The 17,191-nt window shown below is 45.6% G+C and overlaps 1 protein-coding gene across 1 annotated transcript; it reads left to right on the plus strand.

Annotated features, from left to right (window-relative positions):
- Positions 1 to 1,644: 1,644 nt before the first annotated feature.
- prmt6 (protein arginine methyltransferase 6) lies at positions 1,645 to 3,775 on the plus strand. The gene has a single exon (XM_063031499.1). The coding sequence runs from the start codon at positions 1,790 to 1,792 to the stop codon at positions 3,512 to 3,514; it is 1,725 nt and encodes a 574-aa protein (XP_062887569.1). The 5' UTR covers positions 1,645 to 1,789; the 3' UTR covers positions 3,515 to 3,775.
- The last annotated feature ends 13,416 nt before the right edge of the window (positions 3,776 to 17,191 follow it).

The raw sequence follows: 17,191 nt of genomic DNA on the forward strand, positions 1-17,191 counted from the left end.
CACTTTTTTAATCTGACTATTCAATATACATATATACTTACATGATTTATTTTTTCTTTCTATTATCATGTACTGCATTGTACTGCTGCTGCTAAGTTAACACATTTCATAACACATACCAGAGATAATAAACCTAATTCTGATTCTGAGATGGAAACAAGTATTACCTTTGATCCTTTTAACCATTAGGAAGGCCCCATGCTCTCCGTTTGTTTCTGGAAAACAGACTCCACCAATTCCTTTCCATCAATATCCTTTTCCATCAGCTAGAACTTGTACTTACTCTCGACAGCTTCTCTTTTGTTTTCTCCCTGAGAAAACCCTGCCTTCTGAGACAATGAGAACACCTGTGGCATTCTGGAGTGAGTGGCCTCATCATGGGAACAGATGCTGCGGAGATGGAGAAACTGAGAAAAGTATATGGTGAACAAGAGAAAACCTGCAGATGATGAAAATCAAAGTTACACAAACAAAGTGCTGGAGGGTCTCAGAAGACCAGGCAGCATCTATGGATAAGAGTAAATAGTTGATGTTTCAGGCCGAGACCCTTCATCAGGGTTAGAAGAAAAAGAGACAAGAAGTCAGAGTAAGAAGGTAGGGGGGGAGGCAGAGGAGAGGAAGCACAAGGTTGTACGTGATAAGTGAACCTGGGAGACGGGGAGGGGTGAAGTAAAGAGCTGGGAAGTTGACTGGTGAAAGAGAAAAGGGCTGGAGGAGGGAAGGACAGAAGGCTATGGAAGAAAAGGAAGGGGGGAAAGCACCAGAGGGAGGTGAAGGGCAGGTAAGAAGATAAGGTGAGGGAGGGAACAGGGAATGGTGAAGGAGAAGGGGGGCAATTACCAGAAGTTCGAGAAATCGATGTTCATGCCATCAGGTTGGAGGCTACCCTGACAGAGTATAAGGTGTTGCTCCTCCATCCTGAGTGTAGCCTCATCACGGCAGTAGAGGCCTCTTTTTTCCACTCCTGATGAAGGGTCTCAGCCCAAAAGGTCAAATGTTTACTCTTTTCCGCAGATGCTGCCTGGCCTGCTGAGTGTATTACAGGAAATGGTGCCCTTGCAATCAGGGACTGGGAGTACCCGAGTTTTCCAGCTTGAGAAATATCCCTTTATTCTTTGCTGTCAATCCAATTGCAAAATTTCAATATACATCAGGCTGTTACCCCAGTTCAAGTCCTGATAACTATTTCTCTCCATTAATGCTGCTGGGTTCTTCTAAGAACTTTGTGTGTGTGTGCTCCAGATTTCCAGTTTCTGATATCTCCATCTGCTCTACTCCTGGGGCCTTCACAAAAGCATTCTAAACCCAAAACGCTCATCCCTATCTACTCTGCTAGTCACATCGTCAAAGCACTGTAGAATAGCCAAATATGATCTTACAATTAAAACTCCATCTGTAGTGGTCAATCCATTTATTTGTTTGGAGGTACTGTGTTATCGTTCAGTCTGGCAGTGCTAGAGAAGTTTTGCTGGGGGGAGAGCTGGACCCATTGTAGATCTGTACTGAGTTCTGTAGCAATGTGCCAGAGAGCTGTTGGGAGATGTCAGACAGTGGTGAACTGCCGAGGGACGGGGCCTGAGCCTCCGTAGATAGCGGTCCCCACTTCCTCAGCTCCCGCCTGCAGGGCAGCGCTGTCCCGGCACCTGGGTACCAGCTGAGCGGCGCTTCCGATCGCTGCGGTGGGTGGGGCAAACCGGGGCTTTATCGCTGCCGACTGCTGAGGCTGCGGCACAAGCCGACCCCAGTCAGCCAGCAGGATGCAGGCTGAGAGCCGAGCCACCATTCGATAATGGAGCCGGGCTGTGATCGACCGCCCGAGAAAAGGCCGCGGCTGGACGCCCGGGAGAAACGGACGGTGGGTCCCGAGAGGCCGGTGGCGGACCGCGAGGCTCCGCAGAGGCCGGGGACAGGCCGCGAGGCTCCGGAGAGGCCGGTGGCGGACCGCGAGGCTTCGGAGCGGCCGGGGACGGGCCGCGAGGCTCTGGAGAGGCCGGGGACGGGCCGCGAGGCTCCGGAGAGGCCGGGGACGGGCCGCGAGGCTCCGGAGAGGCCGGGGACGGGCCGCGAGGCTCCGGAGAGGCCGGGGACGGGCCGCGAGGCTCCGGAGAGGCCGGTGGCGGGCCGCGAGGCTCCGGAGAGGCCGGGGACGGACCGCGAGGCTCCGGAGAGGCCGGTGGCGGGCCGCGAGGCTCCGGAGAGGCCGGGGACAGACCGCGAGGCCCGGAAATGGCAGGACGGCGTTTACTTCAACTCTTACTCGGACGTGTCCATTCACGAGGAGATGATCGCAGACACGGTGCGGACCGGCTCGTACCGCCGGGCGCTCCAAGGCGCCGGGCTGCTGCGCGGCCTGGCCGTGCTGGACGTGGGCGCGGGCACAGGCATCCTCAGCGCGTTCTGCGCGCAGGCAGGCGCGGCGCGCGTCTACGCCAGCGAGGCGTGCGCGGTGATGGCGGAGCGGGCGCGCGAGGTGGTGGCGGCCAACGGACTGGGCGGGCGCGTGCTCGTGCTGCAGGGGCGCGTGGAGGAGGCGGCGCTGCCCGAGCGGGTGGACGCCATCGTCAGCGAGTGGATGGGCTACGGCCTGATGTACGAGTCGATGCTCCGCAGTGTGCTGCACGCCCGGGACCGCTGGCTTAAACCCGGCGGCCTGCTCTTCCCCTGCCGCGCCGAGCTCTACGTGGCCCCGGTGACCGACTCGGTCCTGCAGGAGCGCCTGTCCTTCTGGGCCGGCGTCAAGGAGCTCCACGGCGTCGACATGGCCTGTATGGCCTCCTTCGCCCGCCGTTGCCTCATGAACGACGAGATGGCGGTGGGTGCCCTGCACGGCGAGGACGTCCTGGGCCGGCCCTACATGTTTGCTGCCATCGACCTGTACACTGTCACCGAGCAGGAACTCAGCGAACTAGGCGGCTCCTTCACCATCACCTCCTTTGGCATTGCCACCATGCACGCCTTTGCCTTCTGGTTTAACGTTATTTTCCCCACTTCTCCCCCAGCAAGGGAAGTTGGCCGTGGCCTCCTTGCGGACAGCACCTGTGCTGATGACCATAGTGCCCCTGATGCTGAGAGTCAAAGCGTACCAGGTCCACATACAGATAATCATACTGGTACCTTTGCAGATGATGAGTGTCAAACATCCAGTACTAATTCCCATGCAGACAGTGCTAATACCAGCAGCCACAACGTGTTTACAACCAAGACTGACAACCCCCATTCATTGAATGCCAATGCAGATGACCACAAGACAGTTGATGCTAATGTCAATGAGTTGGAGCCAGTTGTCTTGTCAACTTCTCCCTTTGCAGAGGAAACACATTGGAAACAATCCATTCTTTATCTAGATGAACCTGTTGAAGTGTTCCAGGACACTGTGTTAAAAGGGAAGATAACTTTAGCTCCAGCAGAAGATAATCCAAGATATCTCCGTATATCTTTGACTTATGAGATTGGAGATGGAGGGAAAAGAACAAAAATATTCAAAATGGGGGAGGATTTCCCTCCTTTTGAATGATACATTTGAGAATGTGTATGTGGACTGTTTAAGTGACTGGACATCTTTCCATGCTTTGGTTTCTAAATACTTTCCCTAGTGCTTTGAAAAATTCATTGTCTCAATGTCGAAAAACCAGCATGAGAGCAAACAGGAGAAGCAGTGAGTCAGGAGAAAATTGATTGGCCTGCGGAATTGAAAATAATGTATGAAAACTAATTTTGAAATTAGGTGGGGATTGATGGTAGGGAATGAAAATGTGTTTCTTATTAAATTGTTTTTCATGCATCCTGTCTGTATTTTTAATAATTTTAATAACAAATGGATGAACTTGGGTTTCTTTAGTTCATTTTTTTTTCAGCATGAATGCTTGCTGTAGTTTCCATGTTCGAGCATCACATTGGACATTTAATCCAAAAATGTTCAGACAGCATCTGTGGGAATCCATGAATAGGTTACAGACCTGAAATAATAACACTAGTATATTTTCTCCACAGGTGCAGCATGACGTTCTAGAATTTTGTGTTTTATTTCATATTTCCTCAGAGGTTGTATTTGTGTATGAAGTGGTTCTTGATAGGATCATAGTACTTACATTACATTCTTAGACGTTGAAAGGATACTAAGTTTTTCTTCCTGGACAATAATGTTTTAAATGTCGGCCAGTGGTTGCCTCATTATCCTTAGGAAAAGGAAAATGAAAATGGAAAAGTCAGTACAGTGAAGATATAAAGATTCAGTTGAATTCAGAAGATTTCTACATATAACATTAACCCATTTTTTTTATGGCTGTCTGATGTTAACTGATTTATTCATTTACTCACCAGTTTAATTCAAATTATTCTTAGTCTTGGAGACTCAGGAGGCTCCAGATGTAGATGCTGGAATCTGGAGCAACACACAGTTTGGAAGAACTCAGTGGATTATGCAGCATCTGTGGAAGGAAGGTAATTGCTGATATTTGGGCCAAAACCCTGGATGAGGACTGGGAGTGGGTGGTAAAATTGCCAGCATAGAGAGGAGAAGGGGAGTGGCAAGAAAGAATCCTGGTCCTGCCAGCCACCACTTCTTCTCACCATCCATCTGCAAGGACCACACCACAATGATACCCTTGTCCACTCAAACTTTCACACCCATCCCTCATTTCCCCAGCACTAATCCCTGCAATCACAGGAGGTGCAACACTTGTTGTTCCACCTCCTCCCTCACCACCATCTGGGGATCTTAGTAGATCCAGGTGAGGCACAGATTCAAATGCATCTCTTCCAACCATGTCTACTGCATTTGATGCTCCCGTTGTAGCCTCCTGACTAAATGTAGACTTAGTAATCATTTTGGAGAACACCTTCGCTTAGTCTGCAGTGGCAATCCTGAGCTCCCAGTTACAGACCTTATCAGCTCTCCTTCCCATTCCTCTACTGACCTGTCAATTCTTGGCCATCTCTACAGCCAGAATGAAGCCTAACACAAACTGGAGAAGCAACATCGTAAACTTTATGTGGGTAGTCTACAGCCCAATAGCATGAAAACAGAGTTGTCCAATTTAAAATAAATCCCACCCCTTCCCCTCCCCCACATAATCTTCCTGTCCTCTCATGTTTGTCGCTCTCCTCCCCCCCCCCCCCAAGCCCTCTCCTTCACCCATTTTTGTCCCCTTTCCCCACCATCCATCAGCATCTCACCTCCCCCATCTGGTTCTAATTGTCATTTTCCTCTCCCTTTTTCTCTAATGGTTCCCGTTCTCACCTTCTTATCAGAATCCAACATTAATGTTCCTGCTTATTTACCTCCTGCCGTCTTCACACTGCCTGCCTCCTGCTACGTCCCATCTCTGCACTGCCCACTTGTACACTCAGATAAACAATATGCCTTGTGTAGTGAAGGGGTAACAAATCAAGGTGTCAGCACTCAGTAGTGGTACAGATACGTTTCTGTCCCATCATGATCATTTGTATTCTGTGTTACGGTGATGTTTAAAACAGATCTGTTAGTGAAAGGCTATTTGTTATTGCCAGAGTTTGGTATTGCACTTGGTTAGGTCTTAAATTGTCTAACTATGACACATCAAACCTTGAAATGGATGGGTTACAGCAGAAGCCCATGAACATACACTGAGTGGCTATTGGGTCGAAGAGGAATTGCAGTATTCACAGACAAACAGGACCTTTCAGTGGCCCATCCAGTGTTTCCTCTTTGAAGAAAAGGTGTTCATTAATGTTATATTCTTGGGAGCGTAACTAAAAAAAATGAGCTGTTGCACTTACCTATTTAATAGCGATTAAACTTAAAAGATGCCTTTAGTGGCAATGGCTCCATGACAGTATTCTTAGGCCTGAGGTAGAAATTGTGCATGCAGTTTCAAAGTTCCAAGGTAAATTTATTATCAAAGTACATCGCCATGTGCAAACCGGAGATTCATTTTCCTGTGGACATACTCAATAAACCCGTAATAAAATAATACCCATAATCATCGTCAGTGCATTCTCGTGGTCAGTGCAACAGCAACCATTTGGAACCATGAGTCAGAACAATATAAACACAAGCACTCGGCAAAAACAACACTCAATTGTGCACTGATGATGTTACCTTGACTGGCGACGAAACGTTTGCCACCTATCCTCCAGGCACAAACAAGCAGCCAAACCAAGCTACCAATCTTTCATTTCAATACATCATAAAAAAAATCAAAAGACTACACTAAATTGGGAGTTTAACCAGTGTGCAAAAGGCAACATTAATTTCCCTGTTTATGACTTGAGAATCCATTCTCCCAGGTTCTATCATTCACCTATTTAGAGTGAGAGGTTTAGAACCAATTTACAGTGGCTAATTAGTCTGTGTGTTCTATGCAGCCGCCTACACAACACATCCCAGTCACTTCACTTGTTTACTCTTTTAACCAATTTTCATGAAGGTTCTGTGTCAATGTCATGGATGTAGATGACATTCCAGCAATAGTCCCTGGGGCTATTGACCAGCTTTTGCTTGAGATGAAACTTTGAACATCTGAATTGTCACCAGAACATGCATAAATTAGCAGATGCAAACTAATTTGAGGATATATTGTAACTTCTCATATTTTGGTAGCCAACTCAATGAAGGCAGACATCGATGAAGAAATTCACCATCACCTCCATTGTACCAAGACCTCAGACCTACCATAAAAGCCATTACCTAAAAGTTAACAGTCATCTGCGATTTGTGTATCAGACCTAGATTTGAGTCAAATTTCAAAGCACTGGAAAGTACTAACAATACAGTGTTCACCAAATCCTTCCAATTTGTTGGAAGGACAATAGAATTCACTTATGGCAATCCAGCAATTTCAGCTTCAAGGCTATGGCTACTTCCACTAAGAAGACTGCATCATTTGCATGCCTGACACTAACTCCAAAAGCACATAACACAAGCACTGTCATAAGACCATAAGAGATAGGAGCAGTATTAGGCCCATTGAGTCTGCTGCACCATTCCCTCTCAACCTCATTCTTCTGCCTTCTCCCTGCAACCTTTAACACCCTGACTAATCAAGAACCTATCAACCTATGCTTTAAATATACTCAATGACTTGGCCTCCACAGCTGCCTGTGGCAATGAATTCCTCAGAATCACTACTCTCCATTTAAAGAAATACCTCATTTCCATTCTAAATGGCAATCCCTCTATTCTGAGGCTGTGCCCTCTGGTCTTAGACTTGCCCACTGTAGGAAACTAACTCTCCACATCCATTCTATCTAGGCCTTTCAATATTCGATAGGTTTCAATGAGATCCCCACTCATTCTAAACTCAAGTGAGTACGGGCCCAGAGCCATCAAATGCTTCTCATGCAGTATATTAACCCAATCATTCTTGTGAACCTCCTGTGAGGAGATTGCAGAGTGGACTGAGAGATTCAATGTTGTGCTCAAAGCTTCCACCGAAGGTGGGAACCTCAAGCCATAACAGGTTAAAGTGGAGGAGGAGCACATGGAATAACTTTGAGAACCCAAGGTCATCGGAGGCACCCAGAAGTTTTTTTGTAAGCTGTGCATCACTTTTAAATTCCTTGCCCACCCTATTAACCACCCACTGTCCCATTTCTGTAAGAGTCTATGGTTACCGCCTCTCCCATTTGTGTAGGAGTCTATGGTTGTGTAAGATGGAGTACCTGGTAAGGCTCTGAAAACCTGTGCCATTCAAGGACATTTTCAGCCTCTCACTGCTACAGGCATAAGTTCCCACTTGCTTCAAAAAGGCAACAATTATACCAGTATCAAAGAATAATGTGGGCTGCCTGAAGGACTAACACCCGGTAGCACTCACATCGACAGTGATGAAATGCTTTGAGAGGATGGTTATGACTAGACTGAACTCTTGCCGTGTGAAGAGCCATGGACCCATTGCAATTTGCCTGTTGTCACAATAGGTCAATGGCAGATGCAATCTCCATGGTTCTTCACACAGCTTTAGACCACCTGGACAACAGGAACACCTACATCAGAATGCTATTCATGGACTATAGCTCAGAATTTAATACAATCATTACTACAATCCTAATTGAGAAGTTGCAGAACCTGGGCCTCTGTACCTCCCTTTGTAATTGGATCCTCGACTTCCTAACCAGAAGACAATAGTCTGTGCGGATTGGTGATAACATATGCTGTTGGCTGACTGTCAACACTGGCGCACCTCTGGGGTGTGTGCTTAGCCCACTGCTCTACTCTCTGTATACACATGACTGTGTGGCTAGGCATAGCTCAAATACCATCTACAAATTTGCTGATGATACAACTATTGTTGGTAGAATCTCAGGTGGTGACGAGAGGACGTACATCAGTGAGATATGCCAACTAGTGGAATGGTGCTACAGCAACAACCTGGTACTCAACGTCAGTAAGACAAAAGAGCTGATCGTGGACTTCAGGAAGGGTAAGACGAAGGAACACATACCAATCCTCATAGAGGGATAAGAAGTGGAAAGAGTGAGTAGCTTCAAGTTCCTGGGTGTCAAGATTTCTGAGGATCTAACCTGGTCCCAACATATTGATGTAGTTATAAAGTAGGCAAGACAACTGCTGTACTTTATTAGGAGTTTGAAGAGATTTGGCATGTCAACAAATAACACTCAAAAACTTCTATAGTTGTACCATGGAGAGCATTCTGACAGGCTGCATCACTGTCTGGTATGGGGGGACTACTGCACAGAACCGAAAGAAGCTGCAGAAGGTTGTAAATCTAATCAGCTCCATCTTGGGCACTAGCCTACAAAGCACCCAGGACATCTTCAGGGAGCGGTGTCTCAGAAAGGCAGCGTCCATTATTAAAGACCTCCAGCACCCAGGGCATGCCCTTTTCTCACTGTTACCATCAGGTAAGAGATACAGAAGCCTGAAGGCACACACTCAGCAATTCAGGAACGGCTTCTTCCCGTCTGCCATCGGATTCCTGAATGGACTTTAAAGCTTTGGATACTACCTCACTTCTTTTAATATATAGTATCTCTGTTTTTGCACATTTTTAATAATCAATATACATAATCAATTTACTAGTTATTTATTATTATGTTTTTTTTTCTCTCTCTCTCTCTGCTAGATTATGTATTGCATTGAACTGCTGCTGCTAAACTAACAAATTTCACATCACATGCCAGAGATGATAAACCTGATTCTGATTCTGATTCCTACATTGGTTTCATCGGTCATCTCAGCATCTGAACTGAAGTGGAAGCCAGTTATCTTCAATCGTGAGGAACTGTTTAAGCAAAGGTTCTGGATATAAAGTAATATAGAGACAGGAGTGTCACTTTATGGGGCAAATGCGCCAGGTCTGAATGGAAAATATCTATTGGAACTGATGTCTTGGTAAATTGATGGGGCGCCATGGTAGTTTAGTGGTTAGCACAACACTATTACAGTGCTGGCATTGGAGTTCAGAGTTCAATTCCAGCATCTCCTGCAAGAAACTTGTATGTCCTTCCTGTGAGCATGTGAGTTTCCTCTGGGTGCTGTGGTTTCCTCCCACATTCCAAAGGCGTACCGGTTAGTAGCTTAACTGGTCATTGTAAATTGTCTTGTGATGAGGCTAGGGTTAAATAGGTAGATTGATGGGCGGTGTGGCTCGTTGGGTCAGAAGGGCCTGTTCCACAGGGTATCTGTAAATAAAATAATTAAGTAAGTAAATGACAAAAATTAGGGATTTAAACTAATAAAAGAGGTGGGAGGATTCTGGAACAAATATGTTCAAAAATAATACAAGAAAAATAAAAAGCTGTAGCATTGGACAATAGCTGAGTGGGCAGAGTGGATGAGAATTGACAGTTTACAAAGGCACTAGGTGATTAGTAACACACATCAAAGTTGCTGGTGAACGCAGCAGGCCAAGCAGCATCTCTAGGAAGAGGTGCAGTCGACGTTTCAGGCCGAGACCCTTCGTCAGGACATAATTAAGTAAGATCTCATCAGAAAAAGTAGAAAACAAGTTGAAATAATTTATGAGTGTTAAGCACTTACAATAAAATAAATGAATTGTTTACACATTAAATTAATAGTCATTGTGGAGACATTACTGTCAATTGATAGTTGAAAAAAAGCAATCCAGTATACTTGTCCTTTCAGTGCCTTGCTTACCGTAGTACATTACCTGCTAGATTATTTATCTGACAGGTTTGAAAGGGAGAGAGGGAGAAGTGAAGTGAGGGAATACAATACCTGGACCTAGGTGTTAGAAACCATGATCATAAGTAATGAGAAAATGTGAAGGTGATTAGCAATAAGTAAGGGAAATGGAGTTTTTGTAAATGATATTAAAATGGAGGTCTTGATCTTTAAACATTCATGCAGTGTAATGTTATGTTGATGCACCAGAGGTGTTAGTAAATTTCATCAGCAATGCTTCATTGTGATGTAGTTGCACAGATAAGGAAGGTGATGCTGTATATGTTTTGCAGTGCCTTGTGGACCTATATCATTGGAGGACAGTGTTGTACCACAGGGACTGGTAGGTGGAGGACCTTTGTGGACAGATATTTAGAATTTTAGAGAGATACGGCGCAGAAACAGGCTCTTAAACCCATTGAGTCTGTGTCAACAATCATTCAGCAATTTACATACATTCTATCTCAATTTCATTTTATCTTCTCCCCACATTCTCATCAGGTTCTATCACTCACTTATACATGGTGTTGTCTGTGCTGACTGAGGTTGGAGCAACCATTTCCTGTTTTTTCATGCAGATTAACTCCACTCCAGCAGGAAGATTGCAGTAGGTGGCATACAGCAATGTGGTGAGAAAGATAAAGGGTTGAAGCAATGACACAAGCTTGGTTGACACCATCTTGTATTGAAATTAGATCTGGTGTAGATATGCTGGTTAAGTGGATGGCTTAGATGCATGAACTAGCAACTCTTTAGCTACTGGGAAGAAGCAGTTGAGGAACTGATGACTTTCATTTTGATAGACAGCAGGGATATCCCTCTGTGGTCTTCACAATCAGATTTGTCTCCTGATTGAAGATGCTCATGATTATGGCATCTCAGACCTCCCTTAGCATGTCCTCCTCTCTCAGACAAGGGAGCTGAGTTTGTGAATTTGTGGCTGAAGCTCCTCTATGTCAAGTGTTAAAACATCATCATGAACAGTGTTACTCCCAAGACCTGTGGTTTTGTGAGGAGGAATATTTGAGTGAAAGTGCGAGTGCACGAAGCAGAGTATATATGAGGAAGTGTGCTCATGAAAAAGTGGATAACATTAGTTCCAGTTTAAAGCGGAGCTTGTGTATAAACTGTGGTGGTGCTTGACTGTGAATTTGTGGAGCTCTATTTCTGCAAAGAGTGGAGTGTATACAATTGGACAAGGGAAAACTGGCAATAAAGAACTGTCTAATTCAGGATGAAAGCATTAAAGGTTCAAATGTTCATTTTATTGACAAAGTATGCATGTACAATACAACTCTGATATTTGTCTACTCCAGATAGCCATGAAATACAGAAAGACCATGGGGGTTGATGAAAGAAAAGACATCAACTCCCCCACCCCAACCGGCATGAAAAAGAAAAGAAACAAAACACACAGACCAGAAAATCCCTCCTCGCCTGCAGCAGAAAACAACCACAATATCAATCCCTGACCCCCTCACTTGCAGAAAAGAACAGCAACAGCAGCACAAACCCCAACTCCCCCCTTTTAAACACACAAACTTAACAGATCGTCCACAAGCCTGAAGGGCACCAATATAAAGTCCAGTCCAATAATCACATAAGTTATTAAAGATTAGATTAAACATTAGCTTTATTTATCACATATACAGTAGTAGGCAGCCATCAATCGCAGGGGATCATGGGTTTGTGCCTCTGGTGGACTGTGTCCTCTTCAGGGCACAAGCCTGGGTGGGAAGATTTGAAGAACTGGCTGTTGCCTATGCAGCAGGTTCCCCCTCTGCCCGTCACTGATGTAGCACCAATACAGCTTGGTATCAGTGTTGTCACAGAGGCTGCCAGAGTGAAGTTGTAAACAACATCAAACTGCCTTAGGGACCCCAGCTCCAGATTTCTTCCTTGGGGTTTACTCACGAAGCCTTTCCCATGGGTGGGTATGGCTGCAAGGCAGCAGAGGTTTAAAATCAGAGTTTTCCTTCTAGGCAGGCTGCCATCCAAGGCTAATGAGCCCCACCTACCTGAAGCAACTGGTTTTGAGGCACCAGTGATCTGCCTTTGCCCTTTCTCTTGTCAGTAGAAACGGTTCTGCCAGGCCGAGTAGCTAAGCCACGCGTGAAAGCCAAGAGTTGGACTTGGTTGTCAGAGGCTGTTGGAAACATATGCCATTTGGAGCACTTTATAGGTAATGGGAGCTTATCCCCACTACCATCCTAGCTATGACAACCTTAGGAACCACATATACAGAATATCGAAACATACAGCAGAATGTGTCGCTTATGACAAATCAAATCAGTGGGTATTGTGCTGGGCAACCTGCAAGCATTATCATGCTTCTTGCACCCACATAGCATAACCACAACTCACTAACACTAACTGTATGTCTTTGGAATGTGGGGGGAAAGTGGAGCTCTTAGAGGAAACACACTTGTTCATAGGGAGAACAAGTAAACTCCTTACAGACTCTGATCTATGAATGTGAAAATGTGAACGTGATTGCAGTGGGAATCGAACTCCGGTTTTATAGTTGGCACTGTAAGATCACTGTGCTAAGTACACATAGTGAGTGTCAGAATTCATGCCTCACAAAGGGGATCCCTTTGCAGTGTCATTGGTCTGTCCTTCAAAGTGATGGCAGCAAATTAAGAGTATCTCTAAGTATAGTCCTGGCCCGGGTTATATTTTAAATATAGATTGGATAGGAGCTAGAGGAATGTGGGAAAGGGGGTGGATATTAATATTAGAGTGTATGTGGAGGATGAACTCTAATATATACTCAGTGACCACTCTATTAGATATCTCCTATATCTAATAAAGTGGCCACTATGTGTATGCTAGTGGTCCACTGTTGCTGTAGTCCATCCACCTTGAGGTTCAACATGTGCTCGGAGATGCTGTTCTGCAATGCGTGGTCATTTGAATTACTGTCACCTTCCTGGCAGCTTGAACAAGTCTGGCTGTTCTGATTTTTCTCATCAACAAGGTATTTTCATCCACAGATCTGCTGTTCATTGGATTTTTTATTCCCACATCATTCTCTGTAATGTAGTAGTAGTAGTAGTAGTCATACTTTATTGATCCCGGGGGAAATTGGTTAACATTAAACACTAGAGACTGTTGTGTGTGAAAATCCCAGGAGATCTGCAGTTTCTAAGATACTCAAACCACCATGTCTGATAACAACAATCATTCCATAGACAATGTCACTTAGATCGCATTTCTTCCCCATTCTGATGTTTCGTCTGAACAACATTGAACCTCTTCACCATGTTTACAGGCTTTTATACATTGAGTTGCTGCCACATGATTGGCTGTTTAGATATTTGCATTAATGAGCAGGTGCACAGATGCACCTAATAAAGTAAAGTAAATTGAATTGAATTGACTTTATTTCTTAGGTCCTTCATGTACATGAGGAGTAAAAATCTTTACATTACATCTCCGTCTAAATGTGTAATGTACAATTTATCATAATTTGTAATGAATAGTATGTACAACAAGACAGACAGAAATACAATTGTATCACCATGAATTAATCAGTCTGACAGCCTGGTGGAAGAAGCTGTCCCAGAGCCTGGTGCTCCTGGCTTTTATGCTGCAGTACCGTTTCCTGGATGGTAGCAGTTTGAACAGTTTGTGGTTGGGGTGACTCGAGTCCCCAGTGATATTTTGGGCCCTTTTTACATACCCGTCTTTGTAAATAGAAATATATAAAATCTATAGCACAATACAGGCACTTCGGCCCACAAAGCTGTGCTGAGCATGCCCTTAGAGTACCTTAAACCACCATGGTGGGCTTCACGGCTGAACAGGTGAGAAGACAGCTGAAACGTCTCAACCCTAGCAAGGCTGCAGGACCGGATGGTGTCAGTACCAGGGTGCTCAAAGCCTGTGCCCCTCAGCTATGTGGAGTACTTCGCCATGTATTCAACCTGGGCCTGAGGCTCCGGAGGGTTCCTGTACTGTGGAAGACGTCCTGCCTCGTCCCTATGCTGAAGACACCACGCCCCAGCGGCCTCAATGACTACAGACCGGTGGCATTGACCTCCCATATCATGAAGACTCTGGAGAGACTTGTTCTGATGGGATTCTGTTGGAGACAGTGGAGTTGATATGATGGACATGGAGGGTTATGGGGTGAGAGGTGAGTGCAAGAACAACCTAATCTCTGTTATATTGGGGGTGATAGTGTGAGGGCACGTGTGGCAATGAAGGAGATGTGGGTGAGGGTGTGTTGGTAGCAATGGAGGGGAAACCTCATTTTTTTGAAACAGAGGATATCTTGGATGTCCTGGAATGGAAAGTCTTGTAATGAGAACTGATGTCGTGGAGATGGAAGAGCTAAGAGAAGGGATCCTTGCAAGTGATGGGATGGGAGGGTGTAGTCAGGGTAACCATGGGAGTCAGTGGTTTGATAAAAGATGTTGTTAGATAGTCTGCCTCTGGAGACAGAGACAGAATGCACCTTACTTTGCTTCCTGTGACTCTTTGAACTTGATTGCCAGCTTCATCCAGGCTGTTTTAGTCAAGGGAGGACAAGCATTTAGCTATTTCCTGCAATGCACAGTAGATGAACAACATCACTGAAAAACAAAAAAAACTTGTGTTCATTAGGGGTCTTTTGGGGCCTCAGGATGTCCCAAACTACTCTACTCCTCCACTTTTTGTATCATGATCATTACTAGAATATAGGAAGCACAGCAAAATCTGTGCACAGCAAAATTCCACAACTAATAAACAGATTGTTTGTGTTAACACAATTTCTTTTGGAATAAATAATACTCAGTGCAAGGGCCTCTCCCTGCTCTTTTCATTGAGCCGCTGGATCTTTAATCTCTATCTGGAGGAGAAAGAAATATTGGTCTTGTTAGTGGCGTCATCATGACTATGGCAAAGAAAGAGCTCATTCAGCACTTTGAGTCCGTGTTGACTCCCAGTAGAATAATCCTGTCAATCCCAAACCCACAATCCATAACCCAGCTAATCTCTTCCAGGTACATCTCTGGTCCCTTTCCAACCACACTGATCAACTCCTACCGAACATCCAGCTAATCAATTTGAAAAGGCCTCTACTGTGTGGTTTAAGGATGCATTTTCTGCACGTTAGCAGTTAATTCACCCCGTTCACAGTATCTCTGGAACCTACGGTGGAGTTTGTCGAGCTGTTTAACTGAATGACAAAGTTTGGCAGTATGAAAGTGAAACATCATCTTGTAAAACGGAAACCAGCACAGAATAAATATCGGTGAGCTTTTGTTAAGAGTGTTAACTATAGAACAGCCTGACAGTGCATCTAGGATTGCGTCTCAATTACTTTCTGCCACAGTAACATAGCTGAAAGATGTTCTCATGGTCAGTAGGAAAGGATATAAAAATGCTACTGAGCTCGGTTTTAGCTACCGGAGCATTGATTCTAGAATGAAATAGAATGGACTGCACAGAAACAGGCCCTTTGGATCAAATGTTTAATGCTGGTGTAAATGCTACGCACAGGTCATTGCCCCCAACATTCCATTTAACTCTATCAGTGTCATCTCCTTTACTTCTACCCTCATGTTTATGTAGCAATCCATTAGAAACATGAATGCTATTTATTTCAGCTGATCCTTGTAACCAGCTCCAATTCTAAACAAATTCTCTATGAATGATTGCTTAAACTGGAGTAGATATCCAAGAAACTACAAGGATGGAAGAGGGATGTGTTTGAGAAAACAAAGGAACATGGATTTAAGGTAATTGTAATTAGATTGGAGCTGATTTTTTTTAAAACCCAGTAGGAGATGAGCATCTAGAGCTCACTGTCTGAGAATATTAGTTGCAGAAATTCTCTGCAGGCTACAATCATTTTGTGAGGTAGTTAGTTGTTGAGGCAGCACAAGGTTTAAAAAGGAGTTCAGGGCCTTTTGGAACTTTTCAGCAGGCTGCATTCATTGTGAGAAGTCATCCGTTGGTGAGGCAACGTGTCAAAATGGGGGTGCTGCTAATGGACCCAAATGCAAGACACAGACACTGAAGGAACAGGAACAGGACTTGACTAGAGTAGGAATGTGACAGGATACAGACAAGGAGCAGGGACAAGAAAGCAGACTAGGGCTTGCACCCCGAGCGGGAGACTGGACAAGGACCCAGAACCTGGCATGGACATGACATGACTGCAGGACTGGAGGCCGGGGTCTTGAGGCTTGAAGACAGGCTTGGGGTCTTGGTGTAGATTCTTGAGGCTTGGAGTCAGGCTGGGGTCTTGGTGTGGGATCTTGAGGCTTGGAGCCAGGCTGGGGTCTTGGTCTAGGGTCTTGCGCTTGGAGACAGGCTGGGGACTTTGGTCTAGGGTCTAGGGTACTTTGAGGCTTGGGTATGGACTCCGAGCCAGAGACTGGGCAAGGACCCAGAACCTGGGACTTGACTCGGGCTCGGACTCCAGAACTATGCGAGGACAAGATGAGGCTACAGGACTGGACATGACTTGGGTGTGGATCTCCTGGGTAGGGCGAGACACAAGGACAGGTGAAGGCACATGGACAGGACTCAGATAGGGCTGGACTAGGCACGGACTGAATGAGGGCCGACAGGAGCATGGAAGCCTCGGACTAAAAGAGACAGGAGCATGGAACACAGAGCCGACAGACTGGACGAGGGCCTTCAGGAGCACAGAGTCTTGGACTAGAAGAGACAGGAGCATGGAAAACAGAGCTGGGACCCCTCCTTGGGAACAGGACGTAGGGCCGGGACTCATACACAGAATACTGAACATGAAAAGACAGATCCCAACACTAGGTGGCGGCAAACGGCCGGACCCACCTAGCGAAGGCATAGGCACAGAGACGGATCCCAACATTAGGTAGCAGCAAACAGCCAGACCTACCTAGCGAAGGCGTGGACACAGAGAGACAATTCCACACAACGAAAGACAGTTCCTTATCTTGACCTAACAAGGCTCCAGTCTTGCTCCGGGCTAAGTGAGCAGGCAGAGAGTCAGGCGAGGGGGGGAAAAGATAGGAAGGGGAACAGGACAGTCCAGCAGGGAATCCCTGGTTTGCAGAGGTATTTATGTCTCAGCCCCAAAACGAG

This window comes from Mobula hypostoma, chromosome 23, assembly GCF_963921235.1.
Source record: "Mobula hypostoma chromosome 23, sMobHyp1.1, whole genome shotgun sequence".
NCBI classification, from domain to species: Eukaryota; Metazoa; Chordata; class Chondrichthyes; order Myliobatiformes; family Myliobatidae; genus Mobula; species Mobula hypostoma.

Excerpts from the sequence above, each read along its gene's own strand:
- prmt6 (XM_063031499.1), top strand. The coding sequence starts at position 1,790 with ATGGAGCCGGGCTGTGATCGACCGCCCGAGAAAAGGCCGCGGCTGGAC.